The 23423-nt window shown below is 43.9% G+C and overlaps 1 protein-coding gene across 1 annotated transcript in view; it reads left to right on the top strand.

Moving 5' to 3' along the window:
* Window positions 1–23423, top strand: part of WIF1 (WNT inhibitory factor 1) — a 44777-nt gene that overhangs the window by 1054 nt on the left and 20300 nt on the right. The window contains exon 2 of the mRNA XM_053405976.1: window positions 1633–1772. Coding sequence (XP_053261951.1) covers window positions 1633–1772 — 140 coding nt within the window. The remainder of the gene's footprint in view (window positions 1–1632; window positions 1773–23423) is intronic.

Genomic DNA, 23423 nt, shown 5'->3' with positions numbered 1-23423 from the left:
CTCCAAGTGCTCAGGAAAAAAATTGTCGATCTCTTTCTGCAATTTCTGCTTTAAGCATTATTTTTATTTATTTGCTTGGTTTAGGGGAGTGCAGCCGTCCTCCTGCCTGCCCCCTCCCCGCCACGCCCATGGAGTGGAGGCTGCGAGGAGGAGCGTTGGTCTTGCAGTGCCATCAGTGGAGCGTGAGACTCTTAATCCCAGGGTCGTGGGTTCGAATCCCGCACTGGGCAAAAGATTCCTGCATTGCAGGGGGCTGGATTAGATGACCCTGGGGGTGGTTCCTTCCATCTCCACTATTCTGTGATCTCCCCATAAACACTCTCATCTGGAAGCGTCGTAAGTCTGCCTAATTGGATGCCAGCTTCATCTGTTCACATTAAAGCTGGACATAGGTCTGTCCAGCGCCACTTGGCATCCAAGTCTGTTTTCAGAGCGATCCTATGCTCAGTTTACTTGGAAGCAAGGCAGTCCTGGAAGGATGAAGGAGAAAGTGGGTGGGGAGCCTTAATGAAACCTGTCAGTCCCCTCCTGATTCACCCACCCACCTCCAAAGTTTAGCCCAATCTGTCTCTCCCAAGCAAAGTTCTGGAAATGAAGCTAAGGCAGCCATCACAAATAATAATAATAATAATAATAATAATAATAATAATAATAATAATAATAATAATAATTTATTATTTATACCCCGCCCATCTGGCTGAGTTTCCCCAGCCACTCTGCACGGCTTCCAATCAAGTGTTAAAAACAATACAGCACTAAATATTAAAAACTTCCCTGAACAGGGCTGCCTTCAGATGTCTTTTAAAGAGAAGATAGCTGCTTATTTCCTTCACATCTGAAGGGAGGGCGTTCCACAGGGCAGGCACCACTACCGAGAAGGCCCTCTGTCTGGTTCCAAGGGGGCTAAATTGCCCTCTCCCCGTCTGGTAGTTCTGATTAATTTCCACTGTATTAAGTGGGATTTACTCCCCCATAAATGTGCATAGGATGTTGACCTTCAGTTTGAATGGATTAGCATTAAGGACTTGGCGGGGGGGGGGGGGGAGAGAAGAAACAGCCCATGAGCTTGTGCCGAATTCTTTAAATGTTCCAGTTCTTATATGTGCCCTGGAAAAAAAAAAGGAAGGGGCGAAAGAGGGAGGAATCTCAGGGCCTCTTCATCTGTGCCACATTTTCTGCACGGTAAAGCACTTCTGTGCAGCTCAAGGAGGGGGGGGGAGAGAGCAACTAGATCATGTGCGATGATTGCAGGAGTGCATCTCCCCCCCCCCGCACCGAAAGCAGCCCCATGCTTTCACAATCAAAGCCACATGTACGCATTGTCACGGTGCTCCCACTCACATGGACCTGTTGCAGAGCGTCAGTGTGCTGTGGCCAGCTGCGGCTTCTTTGCCTGTGTACGCGGAGATATGTGTGTATCCGTTGTCACGCATGGCGATCTGCATAAGGTTTGCCCCCTTTTCCCTCCAAAGAAGTGCTTTCCGTGTAGGAAATTTCAGAAGCGCCGCCCCTCCCCACAGGAGTCTTGCTTGCCTGTCTGCGAAAGCTTCAGCGGAAAAAAAAAAATTGCTTTTCATCCTCCATTACGATTAATCTCCCACCTGTTTTGAGTTAATTGGTTTTGTTTTACAGGCTTTGAAGAGGATATTCTTATTGTTTCTGAGGGGAAGATGGCCCCCTTCACCCACGATTTCAGAAAAGCCCAGCAAAGGATGCCTGCCATCCCGGTCAATATTCACTCTATGAATTTTACCTGGCAAGCAACTGGAAGGGTAGGTACAGTCTGGGACTGGGAAAAGTTGGCAAAGAGCAGCGCAACTTCTGATCGGTGAGGGGAGAAGAGCTGCATGTTTAACTGGAGCAAATATTTAGTTTATGAAAATATTCGCGGAAAATATTTCAATGATGTGCCAAAAAGTCACTACAAAGTGGTTCCTTGAATCACCTGTCATAAGAAATATTAATAAATCACATCTATGACACGCACAAGTATACAGTGTTCTCTCTCTCTCTCTCTCTCTCTCTCTCTCTCTCTCTCTCTCTTCCTCTCCATCTTCTATGAAACTTTATTCCTAAAGTGGAAAATAGCTCACAATCTCATTCAGAAATTATCAGGTGCATATGGAAAGGTGCTGAAAACATCACACACACACACACACACACACACACACAACTAGAATGTTTAGCAGGCAAAATACTCAGCGGCCCAGAGCTTTGTAAGATAGCTGATCTTATGCTTTATATAACACTCCATTCTTGAAAGCATTTAACAATTACATTTGCCATTCATAAGGTGCTTTTCCAGTGCACAAGGCCCTTCATGTTGTTGTTGTTGTTTAGTCGTTTAGTCGTGTCCGACTCTTTGTGACTCCATGGACCAGAGCAAGCCAGGCCCTCCTGTCTTTCACTGCCTCCCGCAGTTTGGTCAGACTCATGCTGGTAGCTTCAAGAACACTGTCCAACCATCTCGTCCTCTGTCGTCCCCTTCTCCTTGTGCCCTCCATCTTTCCCAACATCAGGGTCTTTTCCAAGGAGTCTTCTCTTCTCATGAGGTGGCCAAAGTACTGGAGCCTCAGCTTCACGATCTGTCCTTCCAGCGAGCACTCAGGGCTGATTTCCTTCAGAATGGATATGTTTGATCTTCTTGCTGTCCATGGGACTCTCAAGAGTCTCCTCCAACACAATAATTCAAAAGCATCAATTCTTCGGCGATCAGCCTTCTTTATGGTCCAGCTCTCACTTCCATACATCACTACTGGCCCTTCATGTAAGTAATATTAATCATCTTTGCAAGTCGCCTGTAATAAATCAGGATGGGCGGCAGACTGCACAGCTTCAGGTAGAGGTGGCCAGTTAGGATAAACGCTACTGAAGTAGACTGGCTAATTATTTGACTTATGAAGCCTATTGCTACCCACCATTACAGATCTGAGCTTGGAGCTGAGAAAAAGTGCCTTGCTTAAAGCTATCTAGCGAGTGGCAGAGGCAAGCTTTGAAGCCCTTGCTGCTTCAGTCTCATACTGCACCAACCTACCCATGCATGTTTAATCATACAATCTTAGACCCGGATGGGTCATCTAGTCCAACCGCCTGCAATGCAGGAATCTCAGCTAAAGCATCCATAACAGATGGCCACCCAACCTCTGCTTAAAAGTCTCCAAGGAAAGAGGATCTACCACCACTTGTGGGAGTCTGTTCCATGAATCGAAAGCAAGCCCCACTGTCTTCAGTGGGGATTACCCCCAGGAAAAAGCACACATAGAATTGTGACCTTACTCACTACGTTGCGCTAGCTCTTAGATTTCATTGCTGTTACCTGTCCGCATGTGGCTTCAATATGGCACCCCTAGATAAAATGAAGACCTTCAAACTTTACTATGCGCTCGATATGTTTGTACCGAGGGAGGTACTATGAGACAACTACTCTGCCCAGGCAAATTTGCAAAGCGCTGTTTGCAAATGATTGGGGCACTGGCATCTGTACACCCGGCAAACCTCTACAAATTGTGTAGGAATGCCTGGTATGAACACGCACATGTGCAGTTTGACATCATGACAACATATGGTGAATCTGCATAAAAGCCTTAAGGGCATTGGGGAAAATTCTGGGAATAGACACACATTTTTCAGGTGGAATAAAAAAAGAAGAAATCGTCCAAACAATTAATAAGCACATTGTTTGCAATGGTTGGATCCATGTTAAGTTAGTAACACTTCTGATCCATTGATGTCAATGGGGGAAGCTAGTTGTGCTTAATGGAAGTCTCATTGATTTAAAGTGCATCTAAAGCATAGGGACGCGGGTGGTGCTGTGGGTTAAACCACAGAGCCTAGGACTTGCCGATCAGAAGGTCAGCAGTCCCTGTGATGGGGTGAGCTCCTGTTGCTCGGTCCCTGCTCCTGCCAACCTAGCAGTTCGAAAGCACATCAAAGTGCAAGTAGATAAATAGGTACCGCTCCAGCGGGAAGGTAAACAGTGTTTCTGTGTGCTGCTCTGGTTCGCCAGAAGCGTCTTAGTCATGCTGGCCACATGACCCGGAAGCTGTACGCTGGCTCCCTCGGCCAATAAAGCGAGATGAGCGCCGCAACCCCAGAGCTGTCCGCGACTGGACCTAATAGTCAGGGTCCCTTTACCTTAAAGCATGGCTAACATGCAGTATAATCTTATGCACATTTACTCAGAGGTAAGCCTCACTGTGTTCAGTGAAACCTGCTCTTTCCTAAATGTGTTTAGGGTTGCAACTTGGCTCTGGAGCTAACCCTACATTAATTGAGAATAGGCTCAAGGACGTTATTTAAATGGGATGCACATAAGATTGGCTGATCCTTTTTTCCCCCTTAATGCAGAAATGCATTTATCTCATTCCCTTTTAAGCACTCTCATGCTTTTATGATTCCTCTAAAGCAAATGAGCAACCATCTCCGTGAGATTTCATGCATTCTGATATCACCATCCATTTCAACGGGGTGTGACATAATTCTCATAGTTCTTCTATAGCGTTCTGCTCTAAGCTCACTTTTTCATGTGGATCCCTTGCCAAATGTCCATCAAGTTGATTCGATGGATTCACACGTCAGTGGGCTTGGACACACAAGAGCATTAGATGAAGACTAGCTAGGTTGAGGAACAGCACGTTTATTTTTGGAACTGCCTCGATTCATGTTCAATTTTTGTGAGCGTTGAAAAGCACGAGCCATTTCTGGCAATTTCAGATACTCGTTGCAGACGTAATTGCTCTCCCCATCACCATCTTCCTTCTCCTTTGCCCTCTAACATTTTGTGCAACATGGAAGCTATGCCATGTTGAGCTGCTACCCCCCCATGCCGTGCATACTGGGAAGCCATGTCCCTGCCATCTGTGCACATAGCATAAATGTCTGTAGGGAAAATATTTGCATGAACAGCTATCCATGCAAATGCCAGGAGAGGGTCTCTTAGCACACAGAGTGCCAGGAGTGAGGCCAAATGGCCTGCACATCCTACAAGGAGGTAGCTCAGTTGGGTAGGGCATGGTGCTAATAATACCAAGGTTGCAGGTTTGAACCCCCTATGGAACAGCTACATTTTCCTGCATTGCAAGATGTTGGAGCTGATGAGCCTCTGGTCCCTTCCGACTCTACAATTCTATAAGTGGCAGCAGCTCTCCAGGGTGGTAGGCAGGAGTCCTTTCCAGCCTATCTCAAGATGCTGGGAATTGAATTCTACATGCCAAGCAGATGTTCTCACCACTGCACTAAAGCTGCTCGCCTCATCTTTGAATGAGACTGCTGTCTAGGATCATTCCTATCACATTTCTAAGTTTCCCACGAATGAGTATTTTTCTGCTTCATTTCCACAATCTGGTGAGGACCCTTAGAAGTCTGTTGAGAAGGAGCCCTACTTCGTGCTCTTTCTTAATTTCACAACATTTAGGTAAAGGTAAAGGGACCCCTGACCATTAGGTCCAGTCGTGACCGACTCTGGGGTTGCGGCGCTCATCTCGCTTTATTGGCCGAGGGAGCCGGTGTACAGCTTCCGGGTCATGTGGCCAGCATGACTAAGCCGCTTCTGGCAAACCAGCGCAATGCACGGAAACACCGTTTACCTTCCCACCAGAGCGGTACCTATTTATCTACTTGCACTTTGACGTGCTTTTGAACTGCTAGGGGGGAAGGAGCAGGGACCGAGCAATGGGAGCTCACCCCGTAGCGGGGATTCGAACTGCCAACCTTCTGATCGGCAAGTCCTAGGCTCTGTGGTTTAACCCACAGCGCCACTTGCATCCCATTTACATACCACTTAATTGTAATAAAACCTCCAAGCGGTTTGCAAAAATGTTTATGGGTTATCACTTGGGTCTCCCATGCCCACCCAATGCTCTCGTGATTATAATTTAGGGACCAGTCCAAAACATTTTCTGTTTTCCCAGGCTCTTAAATAAGAACAGTTTAATCTCCCTGTTTGAATGTTGCTGTAATTTGTTGTGTTAGTTTGTAGGTTTTATTTTCTATTTTTATAAATAATTTTAAGTATATTTATATTATTTCAAAAATGCAGAAAATTTACAGGATCTTAGAGTGTAAGCAGTAGAAACAGAAAAATATACTCACATACATGAATACAGTAACTCTTTAAAAGTGAGAGTTTGGTAATGAAAAAATAGAAAATGTTGGGCACAGAGATCATGTGAGTTTGATCAGACTGATGCTAGCATAGAGAAATATGAGAAATAGTTGTGTAAAAGGCAAGGTCATCAAAACACAGGAAAGAAAAGACAGACAGTTGTAAATTGTCCTGAAATTTGTTGTTCCAGTAATTTACAATAAAGACCATTTCTTCAGTCAAATTGTTGTCTTGTGAATTTTATATGTTTCACCTGGCCATGAAGAAGAATGGGGTTTTTGTTAACGAAGCAGTTTCCCAAACTTTCTTTAATTATTCTCTGATACTTTCTAATATTGTCCATAGCTACTAATGATTAAACATAAAACAAAAGGTGCACCGGCTTGTAAAATTTTGGTTTTTAAATAACACAGAAGAGCCACTTTGAGATTGGGTATAAAATGGTAACTTGTAACCTCTTGTATAATAGTTGAAAAATTTTGTCCCAAAAATATGCATGCAATCTGCCTTTGATGCTTGCCATCAACAGCATAAATCTGAGGCTGAGTGATACATTTTGCTTCGTTTACACAGAATGCGGTGCCACTGGTAGATATTTTAAAACAGTTTTCCTCTGGTTTGTCATTATTAATGCTGATGGGACATTATTGAGCAATCAATTCCGTTCTTGTTTTCCCATAAAGCTTAGACTCTTTGGGTCTTTCCCACATTTTTTCGGCAAAGATGTTTGCTTGTGATCCAGTTCTTTTTGTCAGATAGAAAACCAAACATTTTATGGACCAGTCTTTTAGTATTAGGGTTGATAATACAGTTCTTTATCACTGGCTTTTCATGAAGGTGGCTGCGTTTAGTTATCAAATGTATAACAATGTGCCAAATTTGAAAGACTACCGCTAACCTTCCAGCAGAATAACAAGATCATTGTGATTACATGACCATTGATAATCCACCTGTAGATTGATAAAATCATTTTTTGATGTGAAACTGAAAAAACCTCTCATACATTGTGATGAGGTTGGTTTTTTTTATTCACGTCTTAAATATTACCAAGATAAGCAGTGATAATTCAGGGCTTTAGTGCTGTTGACTATAGACTTACGTATTGAACACTGTGGTTTAAACTATATTAGCTTTGAGAAGTTTCCCCTAAAATGCCATTGTCCTATTTTCCATTTTTATTAAGTTCAAAGGCAAATAACATTAAGAGACTGAGTAACATTACAACGTTATTACAATGGAGACTGCATAGAAATGCGTTGTTCAATTAATCATTTTCTGATACTATCAGACAAGCACTACAAAATACTTTCAATATAATATTGCTTGATATGTTGACATAATTAGGGTGCTTGAGAAATGAACTGGGGAGGGATAATTTAAAAACAGAGTTACTGTGTCTAGTTCTGGGCACCACTGTTTAAAATAAGGATATGGACAAACTGGAACATGTGCAGAGCAGAGTGACTAAGATTCTAAAGGATATGGAAAAGAAGCCTTATGAGGAATGGTTGAGGGGGTTGGGTATGCTTAGCCTGAAGAAGAGAAGAATGAGATGTGATATCTCAGATGGGTGGGGTATAAATAAATTATTATTATTATTATTATTATTATTATTATTATTATTATTATTCGAGCCATTTTCAAATAACTGAAGGGCTGTCACATGGAGGATGGAGCAACTTTGTTTTCTGCTGGTGCAGAGGGTAGGACCCAAACCAAAGGATTCAAATTTCAAGAAAGGAAATTCTGCCTTAAGAATGATGGAGAACTTTTTGGCAGTAAGCTGTTTGGCAACGGAACAGGCTTCATCAGTAGGTTTGTGGACTCCTCTTCATTGCAGGCTTTTAAGCAAAGGTTGGACGGCTATCTCTTAGGGATTCCTTAGATGTGATTCCTTGGGGTCCTTTCCAACTCTACAATTCTATGATTAAATTATTCCTAGGTTCTGTATCAAAAACTGCATTCCACTTAATCAAAGGTGTGTTTTTTTGTCACCCGAAATTGCTTGTGATGCAAATGGGCTTATCGCGATACAATTTATAAGTCTTTCTGTTTTTAATAAAGATGCTTGGTCTTAGTCCATATGGTATATTATTCTTTAAATTTTCCAGTGATAATTGTCCATATTTTAAAGTCCTGGTTGATGAGTGATATTAGATGTTAGGCGCAGGGTAGTGTGAATCATTTCTACTATCTACGCGTCTGTCTTTGATTTTTAGGTTAAGTAATTCATTTATTCTACTTGTCTTTAACTACTCTTTAAACTTATTGTAAAATTCTGTGGTGAAGCTATCAGGTCCTCATGTTTTGAGGTTCTAATTACATCATCTTCTGTAAATGGAGCTTCTAGAATTGTTAATCTGGTACGGTTATATTTTGGTAGCTAGACTGCAGTGAAAAACCTATTAATTACTGCTTCAGAAGGATTGTGTGATGAGTAAAGATCATGGTAGAATCACTGAAATTGTTGTGCTATTTCTTGTGCCATTTTTGATATTGTGTATGTGATTCATGGAACTAGTTTCTACTTTTGCTCCTCCTTAAGTTCCCACATGAAAGTTTAGAAGTCTGTTACATGTTCAGTTCATCTTTGAGAAGATACTTTTAGTTTTCTAGTTTCCAATTTTGCTAGTATTCACATTGGCTCCTTAGTAGCTTGTGCAGAGAGGGGCAACCAAAATGCTAAAGAGTCTGGAAACCAAGCCTAATGAGGGAGTTGGGTATGTTTAGTCTGAATAAAGGAGACTGAGAGGAGATATGACAGCCATCCTCAAATATCTAAAGGGCTGTCACATGGAAGATGGAGCAAGCTTTTTTTCTCCTGCTCCAGAGGGTAGGATCCCCAAACCGATGGATTCAAGTTACAAGAAAGGAGATTCTGACTGAACCTCAGGAAGAAATGTCTGACAGTAAGAGGTGTTTAACTGTGGAAAGGACTCCCTCAGAGTCCCTCCGTTTTTAGCAGAGACTGGATGTCTTTAGTTGATATTCCTGCATTGAGCTAGATGACATTCAGGGTACCTTCCAAATCTATAATTCTATCATTTTATGACTCTATATACTGTTTGATCCCACTTATGAAGGTACACAAGTTCAATCATCTATTTTACTGGCTGCAATTCTTGTTTATTCTTAGAATTCTGAAGCATTTTGAATGATAGTTTTTCTCATGTATGATTTTGCTTATTGCAGATAATTGGCCGAGGTACTTCAGGGATGGTGTTTATTTCAAAGAGTTCCATTAAACGTGGTTAGAAATATGATCTGAAGTTCTCCTTGTAGAGACAGATAATGATACCTCCTTCAAAGTGTGACCTACTGCTGCTAGCTTCTCTCTGTCACTGGGTCCTAGTACTTGCGGTGTTCTTGTTGGGTGGGTTTAAGAGAATCCAGAGCTGGACAGGTGAGTCCCCAAAGGAAATATCCCAGCCTAGGGGATGCTCCTCTGGTCAGGTAGTGAGGCCTGTAGGACTACATTTGGCCTCCAGGCCTGAGGTTCCCCATCTCTTAATCAAATGAACATCTGGGATAGATATGTGTGCGGGATGAATGGAACACCTCTCTCTTCTTGACTACTGAAATATACTCCGAGTTGCAAAGTGATTTTATGCTCTTTATTCAGCTCATAGTGGTGAGGAGGAATGAATGAATGTCCCCTCAAAGTATCTCCTTTACATACATTCTTTACACAATGGGCTGCACATGATTGGCTAATTCCGGAATTCTACTGTAAGCCAATCAGGTTGTGGATTCACTTCTATCTGGAGCATGATTGGGTGGTTCCTGCCAACCAATCATACTGCTGCATTGTTCTAGGACCAATCAGACTGCTGCATTCTGAATCCTATTGTTCTAGGACCAATCAGACTGCTGCCTTTTGGATCCTATTGTTCTAGGACCAATCAGACTGCTGCAGTTTGAATCCTATTCAACTCAGTACATAACAACTACAGTGGTACCTCGGGTTACATACACTTCAGGTTACATACGCTTCAGGTTACAGACCCCGCTAACCCAGAAATATTACCTCGGGTTAAGAACTTTGCTTCAGGATGAGAACAGAAATTGTGCTCCGGTGACGCGGCAGCAGTGGGAGGCCCCATTAGCTCTTGACCCAGTGGTGCTTCAGGTTAAGAACAGTTTCAGGTTAAGTACAGACCTCTGGAACCAATTAAGTACTTAACGTGAGGTACCACTGTATATATTTGAGGTACCGGTCTGACTGCCCAACCACAAACATCACTCAGGTGCCCCAACTCAAGCTTGAACTGTCTTGTGCTTAGCCGTACCGGGAGGAAAAGAGCGTATCCTGTCTCCTGCAAGCGTCTGTTCCTACCAGCCTGGGGAGCTCCCTGTCCCTGGGTCAAGAGCATGAGGCTCTCTTTGCTGCAAAGCCTCTCTCACTTTTTCATCCAAGGAAGATAATCATTAGCATGCGGTGAAATCTCTCGTAGGGAAACAATTAGGGCCAGAGGCGCCAGTTAGGGCCAGGGGCAAATGTGGGGGGCCAACAGCATGTCCATGGGCATAGTGCTGCCCTCCCTAAACTAGGTTTTGGGGAGGAGGCACCAGGTCTCTGACAGAATGCAGGAGCCCTCCTGCCAGCTTCCCAAAGCAGGGTGGGCTTTGGGAAGGTGACAAGAGAGCTCTTGGGCTCAGTCTTAGCATTCCGCCTCCCTCCCTAAGCTGGGCAGAAGCTTATATATATATATGTGTGTGTGTGTGTGTGTGTATGTATATATATATATATGTATATGTATATATAATTTTTATTAATTTTTCTGTTTTACAATTTAAAGTACTCGTTTTTACATCCTTAAGATATCAATGACTCCCCTTCTTCTCTTTCCATGGTTCATTTTGCATATCATAAATCCCTGCATATTTTGCAAAAACTATACCATTCAGTAATCCATTGTTACATCCATCAAAACTTAGTTACACTGTTGGAATTTATCTTAACGCTGCCAGCCTTTTCAGCTATACACAGTTATTTCCCATATATTCAATAGACGTTTTCCAATCTTCTCTAAATGTATGTTCTTCTTGTTCTCTTATTCTATATGTTAAGTCTGCAAGCTGTGCATATTCTGTCAACTTAAGTTGCCATTCTTCTTTGGTTGGGGCCTCGCTCGCTTTCCATTTTGGGGCTAACAAAACACGGGCCACAATAGTGGCATACATAAATAAAAAAAAGGAGGTGCCAGACTTTAATACTTTAATGCTCTAATTTACCAGGAATATTTAGGGGACTGGCCTATTCCCCCTAGCCCACTGACAGCACACCACTGAAGATAATGCAGCACAGTTGAGACATTTGTCAGTTTAGGCATATTTAAAATTATAGGAGAGATCCAAAATGGACAGATCCTTCCACCCTAAATGAGCAGCTTCTCTGCTATTTCCATCCATTGGTTCCAGTTCTGCCCTCTCAAGCAACAGAGAATACATCTGTTCCATCTTCTTCTTGACAGCCCATCAGATACTTGAAGGCAGCTATCATGCCTGCCACCGAACTTTTCTTACCTAGGCTAAACAAACCCAACTTTCAACAAGTGTGTAACAAATGTCGCCCGACTTGAGTTTCTATGGACGTGTACATTATTTAGATCAGAAATCAGTTTGAGGAGAAGAAAGGAATTTTGACTGCCACTGTTGACTCCTTTTATCCTAGCCTCCCTCACAAAGGTAAAGGGATTGTTTATTATAATGCACTGTTGGCACAAAAGGCCGTTGTTCCCCCTCTCCATTTTTAAAAATTTCATCCAGAGGTGCTGTTAACATTTAAACAAAAGTGTGGCAGTGGGCTTCGATTCAAATATTTGTTCCAAAGGAAGTGTGAACGAACATAAGCCACCCTCCTCCTTGAGTGGATTTGGCATAGGAGTCCTTCCTTTCTGAAGCCACCCTTTCGTTCATAACATTTCCCTCAATGTTTCATATTTATTCCTTGCATTTTTCTGCCACCATTTATCCAACAGCCAACTCGGGCAGCTACACACAGACAGTTATGGCAGGGGCAGTTGTGCCTGAATGGTATGTTCACCGTTTTCCTGTCACTAGACAGGGAGAAAAAAATATAATCTTTTCTGACTTCCATACTTGAGCGGCAACGTGGAATGTGAACATGCTTATGGACACAATTAAAAAGGGAAGAAAGAAACGAGGGTCTTTGTATCAAAAGCGAAGCTCTGAACCTCTAATATTTAGATTCTGCTTCTGCTGTGGTATTTTGCATTTCGGTGTTGTGGACCTGCCACCGGAGATCAAAGCATCGTGCTGTAGAGATCCCACTTCATTTAGCAAGGCAGGCATGTGCCCGCCATCTGTTGTAGCTGCTGACAGAAAACAGCAGTAAATTTCTCAAACTTTTGCCAGAAAAGCTTTATTGCTCAGCAGAGATGAGTTACTAGGTACCTTGTAAGCTACATCTGGTTCGCACAGTCATTTACATGGCATATCTGTAAACTGCAGAATTACCCTCCTTCTTCACGGTAACATAAACTTTTGGCAAATACCGGCTTCAGTGAGATTTAGGCTTTTTTTGGCGGGCGCATTTCCCAAACCAATGGGGGAAAGTGCTTAAACCTGGCGGTGGGGAGGGTGTAGTTGCTTTTCTTGTTTTGGTAACATTTAGATTTCAAGGCTTGCAGCCACGGGAGAAAATGGTATGAGGGGTAGCCGTACCGGCGCAAGTGAGAGGTGGTGTGGCTGCCACATTGAACACAGCCTCCTGTGCTTTGCATATGCTACAAACACAATTCCTTCTTTAATACCATTGGCAGACCAAGGTGCATCATTGCATTAGCACATCGTTCTGCCCGGACACTGAGGTCCAGCGCCGAGGGTCTTCTGGCAGTTCCCTTGCTGCGAGAAGCCAAGTTACAGGGAACCAGGCAGAGGGCCTTCTTGGTAGTGGCACCCGCCCTGTGGAACACCCTCCCACCAGATTTCCAAAGAGAAAAATAACTACCAAACTTTTAGAAGACATCTGAAGGCAGCCCTGTTTAGGGAAGCTTTTATTGTATTTTAGTGTTTTGTTGGAAGCCGCCCAGAGTGGCTGGGGAAACCCAGCCAGATGTGCGGAGTATAAATAATAAATAATAATAATAATAATAATAATAATTATTATTATTATTATTATTATTATTATTATTATTATTATTATTATAGCACATGCAACTTTCCAAAGTACCAAGAGGCCGTTAGGATGTCCTACTGAGGTGACTTCTTGTGGTACTCATTGTGTGGCACATAGGAGGTCACCTGCTTGCAGCTGCCATGGCAACCATAAGTGACTTCTGTAGGGATGGAGGATCAGTCTACCTCTGTTCTGTGTAAATTTTGAATGTGTTGATTCACAAACCCATTCCAGCTCATTTCTATATTAATCTGTGATGAATTTCAGGCACGAGGAAAATATTTTCTTATTCCAGCAGGCATTTCATGATAGTGTTTTGGTTTATGTTCAGTTTTAGTGCCTCGTTTTCCATATGATTTATTTTTTATGTACCTCACTTAGAAATACTAAATGCAAAATGATTGCTTTGTTTTTTTGTTTTTTGCAGTTTTTCTCTATGTGATTGTAGGTTCTTTTCCCTTCATTTGTCCCTTCAGTTTTTTGAGAGAGAAAAATCCATTTAGTTTTCAAATGATTCCCCCCCCCCCAGCATATACCCATTTTAAAAATAGTTTGTAATAGCATTTTGTAAAATTGTACTCTGCTGTGGCAGTACTTCCTCTGATAACAGGTGTGCGAATGTTACAAATCACACAATGGAAAACGAATAGTAGTTGTAGCACAATTGAAGCTTATACTGTAGTTAATATCACGCAGTTAGTGCAAAAACTAAACAGAAGCAATATAGTGTGAGCCACATAAAATGGATATTATAATTTGGATACCAGCAATTAATCCTAAACATATTTACATAAGCCCCTCCTGAATTTGCATCCCAAAATTTGAAGGACTACTATCTTATTGTCAAAAGAGTTCTGAAGACTAGGTACTGAGAGAGAAAAGGCAGCGCCAGTCTAGTTGTCATTTCAAAATCCACCCCCTCTGCTATGGGTTTAGTGGGGTAATTTATGGTTTACTACCCAGTAATCCTAACAATTCATCCCCCTGCCCTCTCATAGTCGTGGGCTGTGATAATGGAGTTTGATCTCCCACACATTTCATCTGCAGAATGTATACCACATGGATTAAAATATATACATCAAAAACTCCAAGCTTGAGTCAGACAAGAACCACTGTTTCATCATCTTAAATGAACAGAGAATAAATATAGTTCTATTTAAAAAACAAAACCCCATCCGTGTAGATTTGTCAAATGGTAGCTTGATACAAGTTTTTAGTTATTTGAATGTTTACGAGAACCCTAAACTGACTTTTTGTGTTCAAATATCAATAAGAATGATAATAAAGTAGCTTTTACGATGAATGTATCGAAGACAAATGGATAGAACTTTTGCTGTTTTCCCAAGTGCATAGTTTATTTAGTGCTTAAAAAAATATCCCAAACACCTCTTCATAATAATGTCCTGCTTAAATCTTTATAGCTTCCCTCCCTGGCAATTCTATGCAAAGCACAAATGTAATTTCCCTCTGTGTGTAAATGTGCATATATATAAAAAACCCATACTATATATAGTTAGGGGTGTGTGCAAATTGAGTGTATAATGTGCACCACAACTATCCATTGTACACGTTCACCAGGCCTCATAGAGAATGTGCAAAAAACCCTTCCACAAAGAAGGAATTGTGCACATTTCCTGGTGAAAATGCATAACCTCTGGCAGGCCTTGGGGAATATGCCTATTAGATCTGCTGAATTCTCCAGGCAATGTGCAAATTCTCCAGTCATTGTGCATAGTCACTAAGAAACCTGCCCTGCATGGGTAGCCCATTTGGTTAGAGTGTAGTGCTGATAACGTCAAGGTTACAGGTTCAATCCCTGCATGTTCCTTCCTCGAACTCCATGATTTCAATGCCTTTTCTCTATTTCCTGCTCAGAAGGTATGGTCTTTGTTCCCTGGGCTTTTTCTGGCCCACTTTCATGGCCCATAAACCTGCCCTTTCCCAGATCAGTCAAGCAGTGGGGGTGGGGGTGGGGAAATGGGGCAGGGGGCTTCACATAAACATCAACTTATTTCTGCGGTCTGACTCCATTTTCAACACTCACAGCTGTTCTCCAATCAAGTGAGCTTGTGGCTGATGGGAGTTGCAATCCCACAACATTCAGAGAGCTCCATGTTGGTTGCTCCAGAATATATACTAGCCGTGATCTCCGTTCTCCAACTGCCCATTCTTATGCAGCCAAAATGGCAACATCATAGCTGTCAACCGTCCCTTATTTGGCGGAAAAGTCCCTTATCCCAGCGCTGTGTCCTGCTGCTGCCCCTTATTGATGATGTCCCTTAAATTTCCCGGGTTTCAAAGGAAGCAGCTCCTCTCCCTCCCTCCCTGCCGGCCAGGGAGGAGGAAGGCTCCAGCTGTGTTGCTTGGCTGCGTTGGTCACCCAATAAGGAGTCTAAGAACAACTGGGGGGTGGAGCTTGCATGCCTTGTGCCAATCAAATCGGCCGCGTTGCCTGGGGACTCGCCTTTGCTCAGCACTTCCTAGTGGAGAGGTGACAGTGTTTTTCCTTGGTGCATCCCCTTTGCCGGGTTGCTACGCTGTGGGAACCACCTCTTGAGGCTTCGTTTGGCTGCTGGCTGGGCTTTCTGCCTTGGGCTCGGAGGGGCTCAGAAGTTGAACATACCTGTGTTTGGAAAATCCCTTATTTTGGCTGCTGATCCCTTATTTTCGAGGCTGCTGGTACCTTATTTTCATAGTTGACAGCTATGGGCAACATCCATGCACAAGGGAATGGAAACGCCAGCAGGCTTGGAAAAACGCCAAAGTAAGGCATCTTCAGAACTGCCCCTCTTTGGTGGAAACCTCAAAATAGTTCAGTGAGGATGCTCAGGGGGGCATGGAATGCTGGCTGAATGTTGGGGGAGACCAGAAAACTGGCAAGGGTGGAGGGAGGGAGGGGAATGGAATGTAGAATCCTAGAATAGGGCAGGTTTTCATCTATCCATTCATGAAAAGGATTACACTTCAGTGCCTATTTACTCACAGGTCCTTTCAGTCTTCTAGTGCTATCAGAAGCTCTTTAAAGTCTCACGAAACGCTGAGGAGCTTGCAATGATTTTGAGTCTCCGTATCCTCTCCTCAATTTTCTTCCGACTCGCAAGCAGACAGAAACATGCAGTATCCAGACTAGTTGGCATATTTCAAAAGTTCGTTTTTTGGCACGAAATAAATGGTCTTCCTTTTCAAATGCACATTCATTCCTCCATGTCTGGAGTTTTCACCTTGAGAAACAGGCTTTTTCCATCTTTGAGATCATTGGCTGAAACGCAGCTTGTTTCTGGATTTGACTATTATATTTAGCCTGGGGGCGGGGGAAGGCTGGCTTATGGGATTGTTGCCTCGAAGGCAAGGATGGGGAACATGTGGCTCTCCAGATGTTACTCTGCTGTAACTGCTCTAATTCCTGACCATTGGGCAATACTGGCTGGCACTGGTGAGAGCTGTAGATCAACCACAATTGGTTGCCTATCTCTGCTCTAAGAGCCACTTCCCACAATCATGTTTGTTGAGTGCTGACTACAGCTGTCATAAACAACAAAGAGCCTCGTGACACCTTAAAGTCTTGTCACATTTGCTATGACACAAGCTTTTGTGGATTACTGTCCTCTTTATCAGATGTATGAAACATTATTCTGAGTTGCAGGTACTGTATATGCATGCATGGTTAGGGTGTGTCAGAGGAAAATGAAATACTCAGTAGTACAAACAGTGATAATTAGATACTTAAAGGTAAAGGTAAAGGAACCCCTGACCATTAGGTCCAGTCATGACCGACTCTCGCTTTATTGGCTGAGGGAGCTGGCATACAGCTTCTGGGTCATGTGGCCAGCATGACTAAGCCGCTTCTAGCGAACCAGAGCAGCGCACAGAAACGCTGTTTACCTTCCCACTGGAGCGGTACCTATTTATCTACTTGCACTTTGACGTGCTTTCGAACTGCTAGGTTGGCAGGAGCAGGGACCGAGCAACGGGAGCTCACCCTGTCGTGGGGATTCGAACCACCGACCTTCTGATCGGCAAGTCCTGTGGTTCTGTGGTTTAACCCACAGCGCCACCCGTTATTGATGCCATAGACCAGGGACATCCAACTCCCAATAGACTGCGATCTACTCACAGTATAAAAAAACTGGCAGTGATCTACCCATTGTCATTGGATGGACCAAGGTTGTTGAGCATTTTGGGGAAAGGCAAAATTGTTGTGCTTTTTTAAGGAAGCCACAGTTGTCCCCCCCCCTTTTTGGGGGGAGATCACTGAGGGGCCAAAGATATACCAAGATATACCAGGAACACCCCAAAATCTACCAGTGCATCACGATCTACCTGTTGGACATGCCTGCCATAAACAGTCTGGCATTGGTAAGACAATTAACACATACAATGTGCTGAAAATCCTTTGCCTCAGTTCTGTCTACAAGTGATAGCACTAAACCCCTGTGTGCATTGTAATTCAGTGGTTTCATTTTGAAGTTCCCTTTTGAAGTTTCTTTGTTCCAGGATGGCCGCTTAAATGTCACTTGCAGAATCTTTGAGAAGGTTGAAATGTTCCGCCACTGGAGAAAGAATGTTGTGATTTCTGATGTCAGATTTGTCCTGTGTAGAATGTAGAAGGACATTGTGGAGTTCCCTCAGTTACTCTTGGGGACAAGGGCCCTGTAAAATGTGGTGAAGAGCTTCTCCTCATCCTCCTGTATGTAGTCGGATTTGTTCCCAGTGATGACAGAGTCTCCTTTGCTGGTCTTTTTAACTATGACAAAAGTATTCTTTTGGAGGCTGTGTGTGGCATCATACTTTGCATGACTGAGACTATGTGGTAAATGATGCTGATTGATGATTACCTCAGTTTCAGTGTGGTGGCTGAAACACTGTCTGTAAAAACCGAATCACAACAACAACAACAACAACAACAACAACAACAACAACAACAACAACAACAATTTATTATTTATACCCCACCCATCAGGTTGGGTTTCCCCAGCCATTCTGGGCGGCTTCCAACAAAAGATTAAAAATACATTAAAACATCAGTCATTAAAAACTTCCCTAAACAGGGCTGCCTTCAGATGTCTTCTAAAAGTCAATAGTTGTTTATTTCCTTGACATCTGGTGGGAGGGCGTTACACAGGTTAGGTGCCACAACTGAGAAGGCCCCCTGCCTGGTTCCCTTTAACTTTGCTTCTTGCAGTGAGGGAACTGAAAGGCCCTCGTGTTTCAGTGCCAGGGAGATAAAGTCCATCTGAGCCCCCAAGCTCGGTGCCGGACGATCCATCGACCTCCCGTAGTCAGGCAATATCAGCATTTCAGCGACACTAAGCCTCAGGCTTAGTGCACACTATAACAGCAGAATTCACGCAGCAAGAAGTTGCACAAGCATGAGAGCATGAACAGCATATTTACAGGTTTTATTTGGCGTAGGTCAGAACATGAGAAGGCATGACCGTCTGCTCTGACTGCTCAGGCAAAAACAGCCAAAAACGAAACGAACTTACAACATAAACATCCTGTGAGACAGGAACTTACGCAGGCTGTTATACAAACATCCTGCTCCCTTTTAAGGTGGAACGGAAATATCCTAACATCCTCCCCCTTTCCGTGTAACCTGTAGTACCTGTGGTTCAACCCAATTGCAACCTTTGTGCGTAAACCTTCAGTTGTTCTCTGTTAACAACCTTAGACAACAGATCAGCAGGAATTTCATTTCCTGGCATGTAGGACACCTGAATGAGTCCTTTCTGAATACACTCTCTTGCACGATGTAGCTTAATCTGCAAGTACTTGGTCCTTTGCTTGCAACTCTCCGAGTTCAGCAAAGCCAAACAAGATCTATTGTCTTGATACACTTGTATAGGACATTTCACAGAAACCCCAATGTCCTTAAACAGTTGCATCAACCATTCACAATCCATGAGTGAAAATGACAGAGCATTGAGTTCTGCTTCACAGGAACTTAGGCTAACTGTTGTCTGCTTTTTGCACAACCAGTCAAACAGGCAGTGGTTGTACATGTAGCATACTCCAGAAGTGCTTGTACCATCCGTGGTGTCACTTCCAAAACTTGCATCTGCAAAGATTTCAAGACCTCCAGTCTTCTGACTGGTGAACCTCAGCCTGTAGTGCATAGTCCCTTTCAAATACCGGGCTATGCGCTTCAGAGCTTTCCAATCCTGAACAGTAGGATTGTTAGCATGTCTGCTAAGCAGGTTAGTGCTTACAGCAATGTCAGGTCTCGAACATCTAGCAATGAAATTCAACTTGCCTAGAATGCATCTGTACAGCGTTGTGTCAGAAAACGCTTCAGCAGTACTATCTACCTGGTAACCTGTCACCATCGGTGTGTCTGCTGGGTTTGCATCAACCAAATTCAACCTGGTTAATACATCAGCAATTTTCTGTGTTTGGTGTACCAGAAAATTACCTGCTTGGTCCCTCTCCACCTGCAGAGAAAGATAGTTGGATACCTCACCAAGATCCTTCATGTCAAAGTGCTCCTTCAGCTGAGCTAGGGTGCTTTGGTAAAAAGCCTGATTCTTCCAAAACATCAGAAGATCATCAACAAAACATAAACAATACAGTTTGTTTTGCCCCTCCTCCTTGACAAACACACATGGATCAGCTTTGCCCTGGTGAAAACCTAGAGAAAGCAACGTTTCAGTGAGTTTTGTGTTCCAACACCTGGCACTCTGCTTGAGACCATATAAGGATTTCCGCAGTTTACAGACCATTCCCTTCTGTATCTGCATTCCATCAGGTGGAAGCATGTACAGCTCCTCCCCCAAAATCCCGTACAAAAAAGCTGTATTAATGTCATGATGGGAAACATGCATTTTCTCCTCCGCAGCGATCTTGAGCATCAGCCGAATGCTCTCATATTTGACCGTGGGTGAGTAGGTCTCGTGGTAATCCTGCCCTGGTACCTGTGAAAAACCTCTGGCAACCAATCTGGCTTTGTGTCTGACAACCTTGCCATTCTGGTCTGTCTTGGCCTTGAAGACCCATTTGCTGCCAACCAGTCTCATCCCTGGGACTACCGGTACCAGCTCCCAAGTTTGGTTCCTGTTCAAGGAATCAACTTCAGCCTTCATGGCATTAAGCCAAGGCTCAGCATCTTTAGAGGTTAACTCCTGGACCTCTTTGAAGCTTGAAGGTTCCCACACCTTCTCTGAGCTACTAAGAACAGCAGTTGCCGTCTTAGCAAACTCATCAGCAAATCTCTTTGGAGGTTTGCCTTTGGTCGCCCTTTCAGACCTGCGAACCAGACGCAAGTCTTCTGGACTCATCTCCTCCTTCTTAGGAGAAAAACGACCAATGGTGAACAGTGGTTCTTCCAGTTCATTGTCAGACTCATCAGATGGTCTGACTGAGGCCTTTGCGCTCTTGTAGTCTGCTGTGTCATCACTGTCACTGACAGCAGCAGCAGCGCCGCTCACTGAACTGGAATCCGAACTCTGATCATCATCATCATCATCATCATCCTCCTCCTCAGTTTCCTCAGCTTTCTCAGCATGATCTGCTTTCTTCACATCACCTTCATCCTCCTCTGGGTAACTCTGGAAAATTCCCACATTTTCCCCCCACTTAGGATTGTACTCAACACTCCTTGTGAACTTTATGGATTTAGAGTTAGTCATCCATACCCTGTATGCACCTTTTTCGTACCCCATGAACAGACCATGTGCCCCACGCTTCCCAAGCTTGTTGCTTTGTGGGGTGTGTACCCACATGTCAGAACCAAAGATTCTCATGTGTTTGACATTAGGTTGCTTACCAAACATTTTCTCATAGGGAGTGCAGCCAATAGGTGATGACAGTCTCCTGTTAAAAGTATAAACAAAATTTGCCAAAGCCTCCCCCCAAAACTTCTCAGGGAGATTGGCATCATGCAACAAGGTTTTTATCCCTTGCAGCAACGTTTGATTTGCTTTCTCCGCAAGCCCATTCATCCATGGCGATCTAGGCGTTGACAAGTCATGCTGGATTCCCTTCTCAGTCAGGAAAGCTTCAAACTGCTGAGAAGTGAACTCCCCGCCCCGATCAGTAAACAGACAACCAATACGTTTACCGTGAGCATTCTCCAACCAAGCACAGAATGCCTTGAACTTAGGAAATGCTTGCGATTTCTGCTCGAGCATAAACACATGAATGTACCTGGAAAAAGAATCAATTAGAACCATGAAGTACCTTGCTCTACCCAAAGAGGGCGCTAGAGGACCTACCAGGTCTGCGTGAACTAGCTGGTAGGGTTTGGAAGCCTGCCTGCTAGACTCCTTGCCTTTTGGAGCAACCTTCACCTTGTTCTCTGCACAAGATACACATTTCATGTGAAATTTGCAAGGTTTGATGTCCAAACCTTCAACCAACTCAGGCATCTTGGCTAGCGCTTGCCAAGAGAGGTGACAAAATCTGCGATGTGCATCATGAATGCATCCTGCATGAAGAACCTTGTTAGTTTGTGCAACACAACAAGTATCAGCATTAGATATAACAGCATTGTCATCATAAGTTAGACTGAACAAACCATCCATCAACTTTGCATGCCACATGTCCTCTTTGCCTTTTCTGATGACACAGACAGTCCTCTTGAAGGAAACCTCAAAACCACGCCCAGTCAGCTGTGGTACACTAATCAAATTGTCCGCAGCTCCTGGAACAAAAAGTACATTGCTAATGGTCGTATTCAGACTTGCAAGTTTCACAGTTCCAACTCCTGTAGCTTGCAAAGTCCTTCCATCAGCCAGCTGGACCTCTCCATCTTGATGTGTGAAGGAGATGAACAGATGGCGGTCTTTGCTGAGATGGCGCGTGCAACCTGAGTCAATTACAAACCTGGCCTTGGCCTTGTTTCCCACCGGCGTGGGCTTTTGCAGCTTGCCTTTAGCCTTTGGTGAAGCTGTGCCAGCAAACATAGCCTTGTTTTCCACTGGCGAGGGCTTATGCAACTTGCCCCCCTGCTCCTGGCCATCAGACGTGCCTTTAGCCTTTGGTGGAGCTGTGCCAGCAAACATAGCCTTGTTTTCCACTGGCGTGGGCTTTTGCAACTTGCCCCCCCGCTCCTGGCCACCTGCAAGCATCTTGCTCTGTTTACATCTGGTCTTCCGGCCTCTGCAAAGACTCTGACCTTGGTTCTCACGAGAAACAGAGCTCTCAGCAGCATTCCCTGGAGGCTGGAATGCTGCCTGGGATGACGTGGCAGTCTTCTCCCCCTGCAGCTTGCAACCGGTGCCCTCAGCATCCCTGCATTCACTAGCATTCTGGGAAACAGCCAGGACCTCCGATGCATTCAAACACTGGGCTGGGATTATTGGCTGGTGGGCCTTTTTCAAAGCATCCCACATGTCACGTGCCGTGAGATTTCCAGCAAGCGTCTTTATTTCCTCCAGAGAGACGGATAAGACAATAATATCCACGGCCTTCAAATTCTGGCCCTGCCATTTCTCTGTCCGAGGAACTGGAGTGGCTTGAGATACAGTATGCCAGACTCCAAACTGACGCAGCAAACTCTCACACCATTTTGCCCAGGTCTGATAGTTGTGCCGATTTAACTTTGGGCACTCAGTGGCCTCTGAAGCTTGGAAAAACTCCATTCCGGCTTTTTACGTGAGCCGTTAGCCTTTATTGCCTTCTAAGACTTCTTATCTCGGCAGCTCATAAATCACGATGCCTCTGGCTCGGCTCCCAGGCCAATTAGTTTTGCCGGACATCAAAGGCTCTTGCCGGCATTCAGAAAAGCCTCTGCTTTTGCTTTTCCAGCACATACCTTTTTGCAGTCTGTCGCTGTCTTACTCTTCTGCAAGTGCCGTGAATCTGGGCCCATAACCTGTTGTTGGGATACTGCCAGGGAGATAAAGTCCATCTGAGCCCCCAAGCTCGGTGCCGGACGATCCATCGACCTCCCGTAGTCAGGCAATATCAGCATTTCAGCGACACTAAGCCTCAGGCTTAGTGCACACTATAACAGCAGAATTCACGCAGCAAGAAGTTGCACAAGCATGAGAGCATGAACAGCATATTTACAGGTTTTATTTGGCGTAGGTCAGAACATGAGAAGGCATGACCGTCTGCTCTGACTGCTCAGGCAAAAACAGCCAAAAACGAAACGAACTTACAACATAAACATCCTGTGAGACAGGAACTTACGCAGGCTGTTATACAAACATCCTGCTCCCTTTTAAGGTGGAACGGAAA

Source organism: Podarcis raffonei, chromosome 10 (genome assembly GCF_027172205.1).
Source record: "Podarcis raffonei isolate rPodRaf1 chromosome 10, rPodRaf1.pri, whole genome shotgun sequence".
Taxonomy (NCBI): Eukaryota; Metazoa; Chordata; class Lepidosauria; order Squamata; family Lacertidae; genus Podarcis; species Podarcis raffonei.
This window is presented reverse-complemented; position numbering and strand designations above follow the sequence as displayed.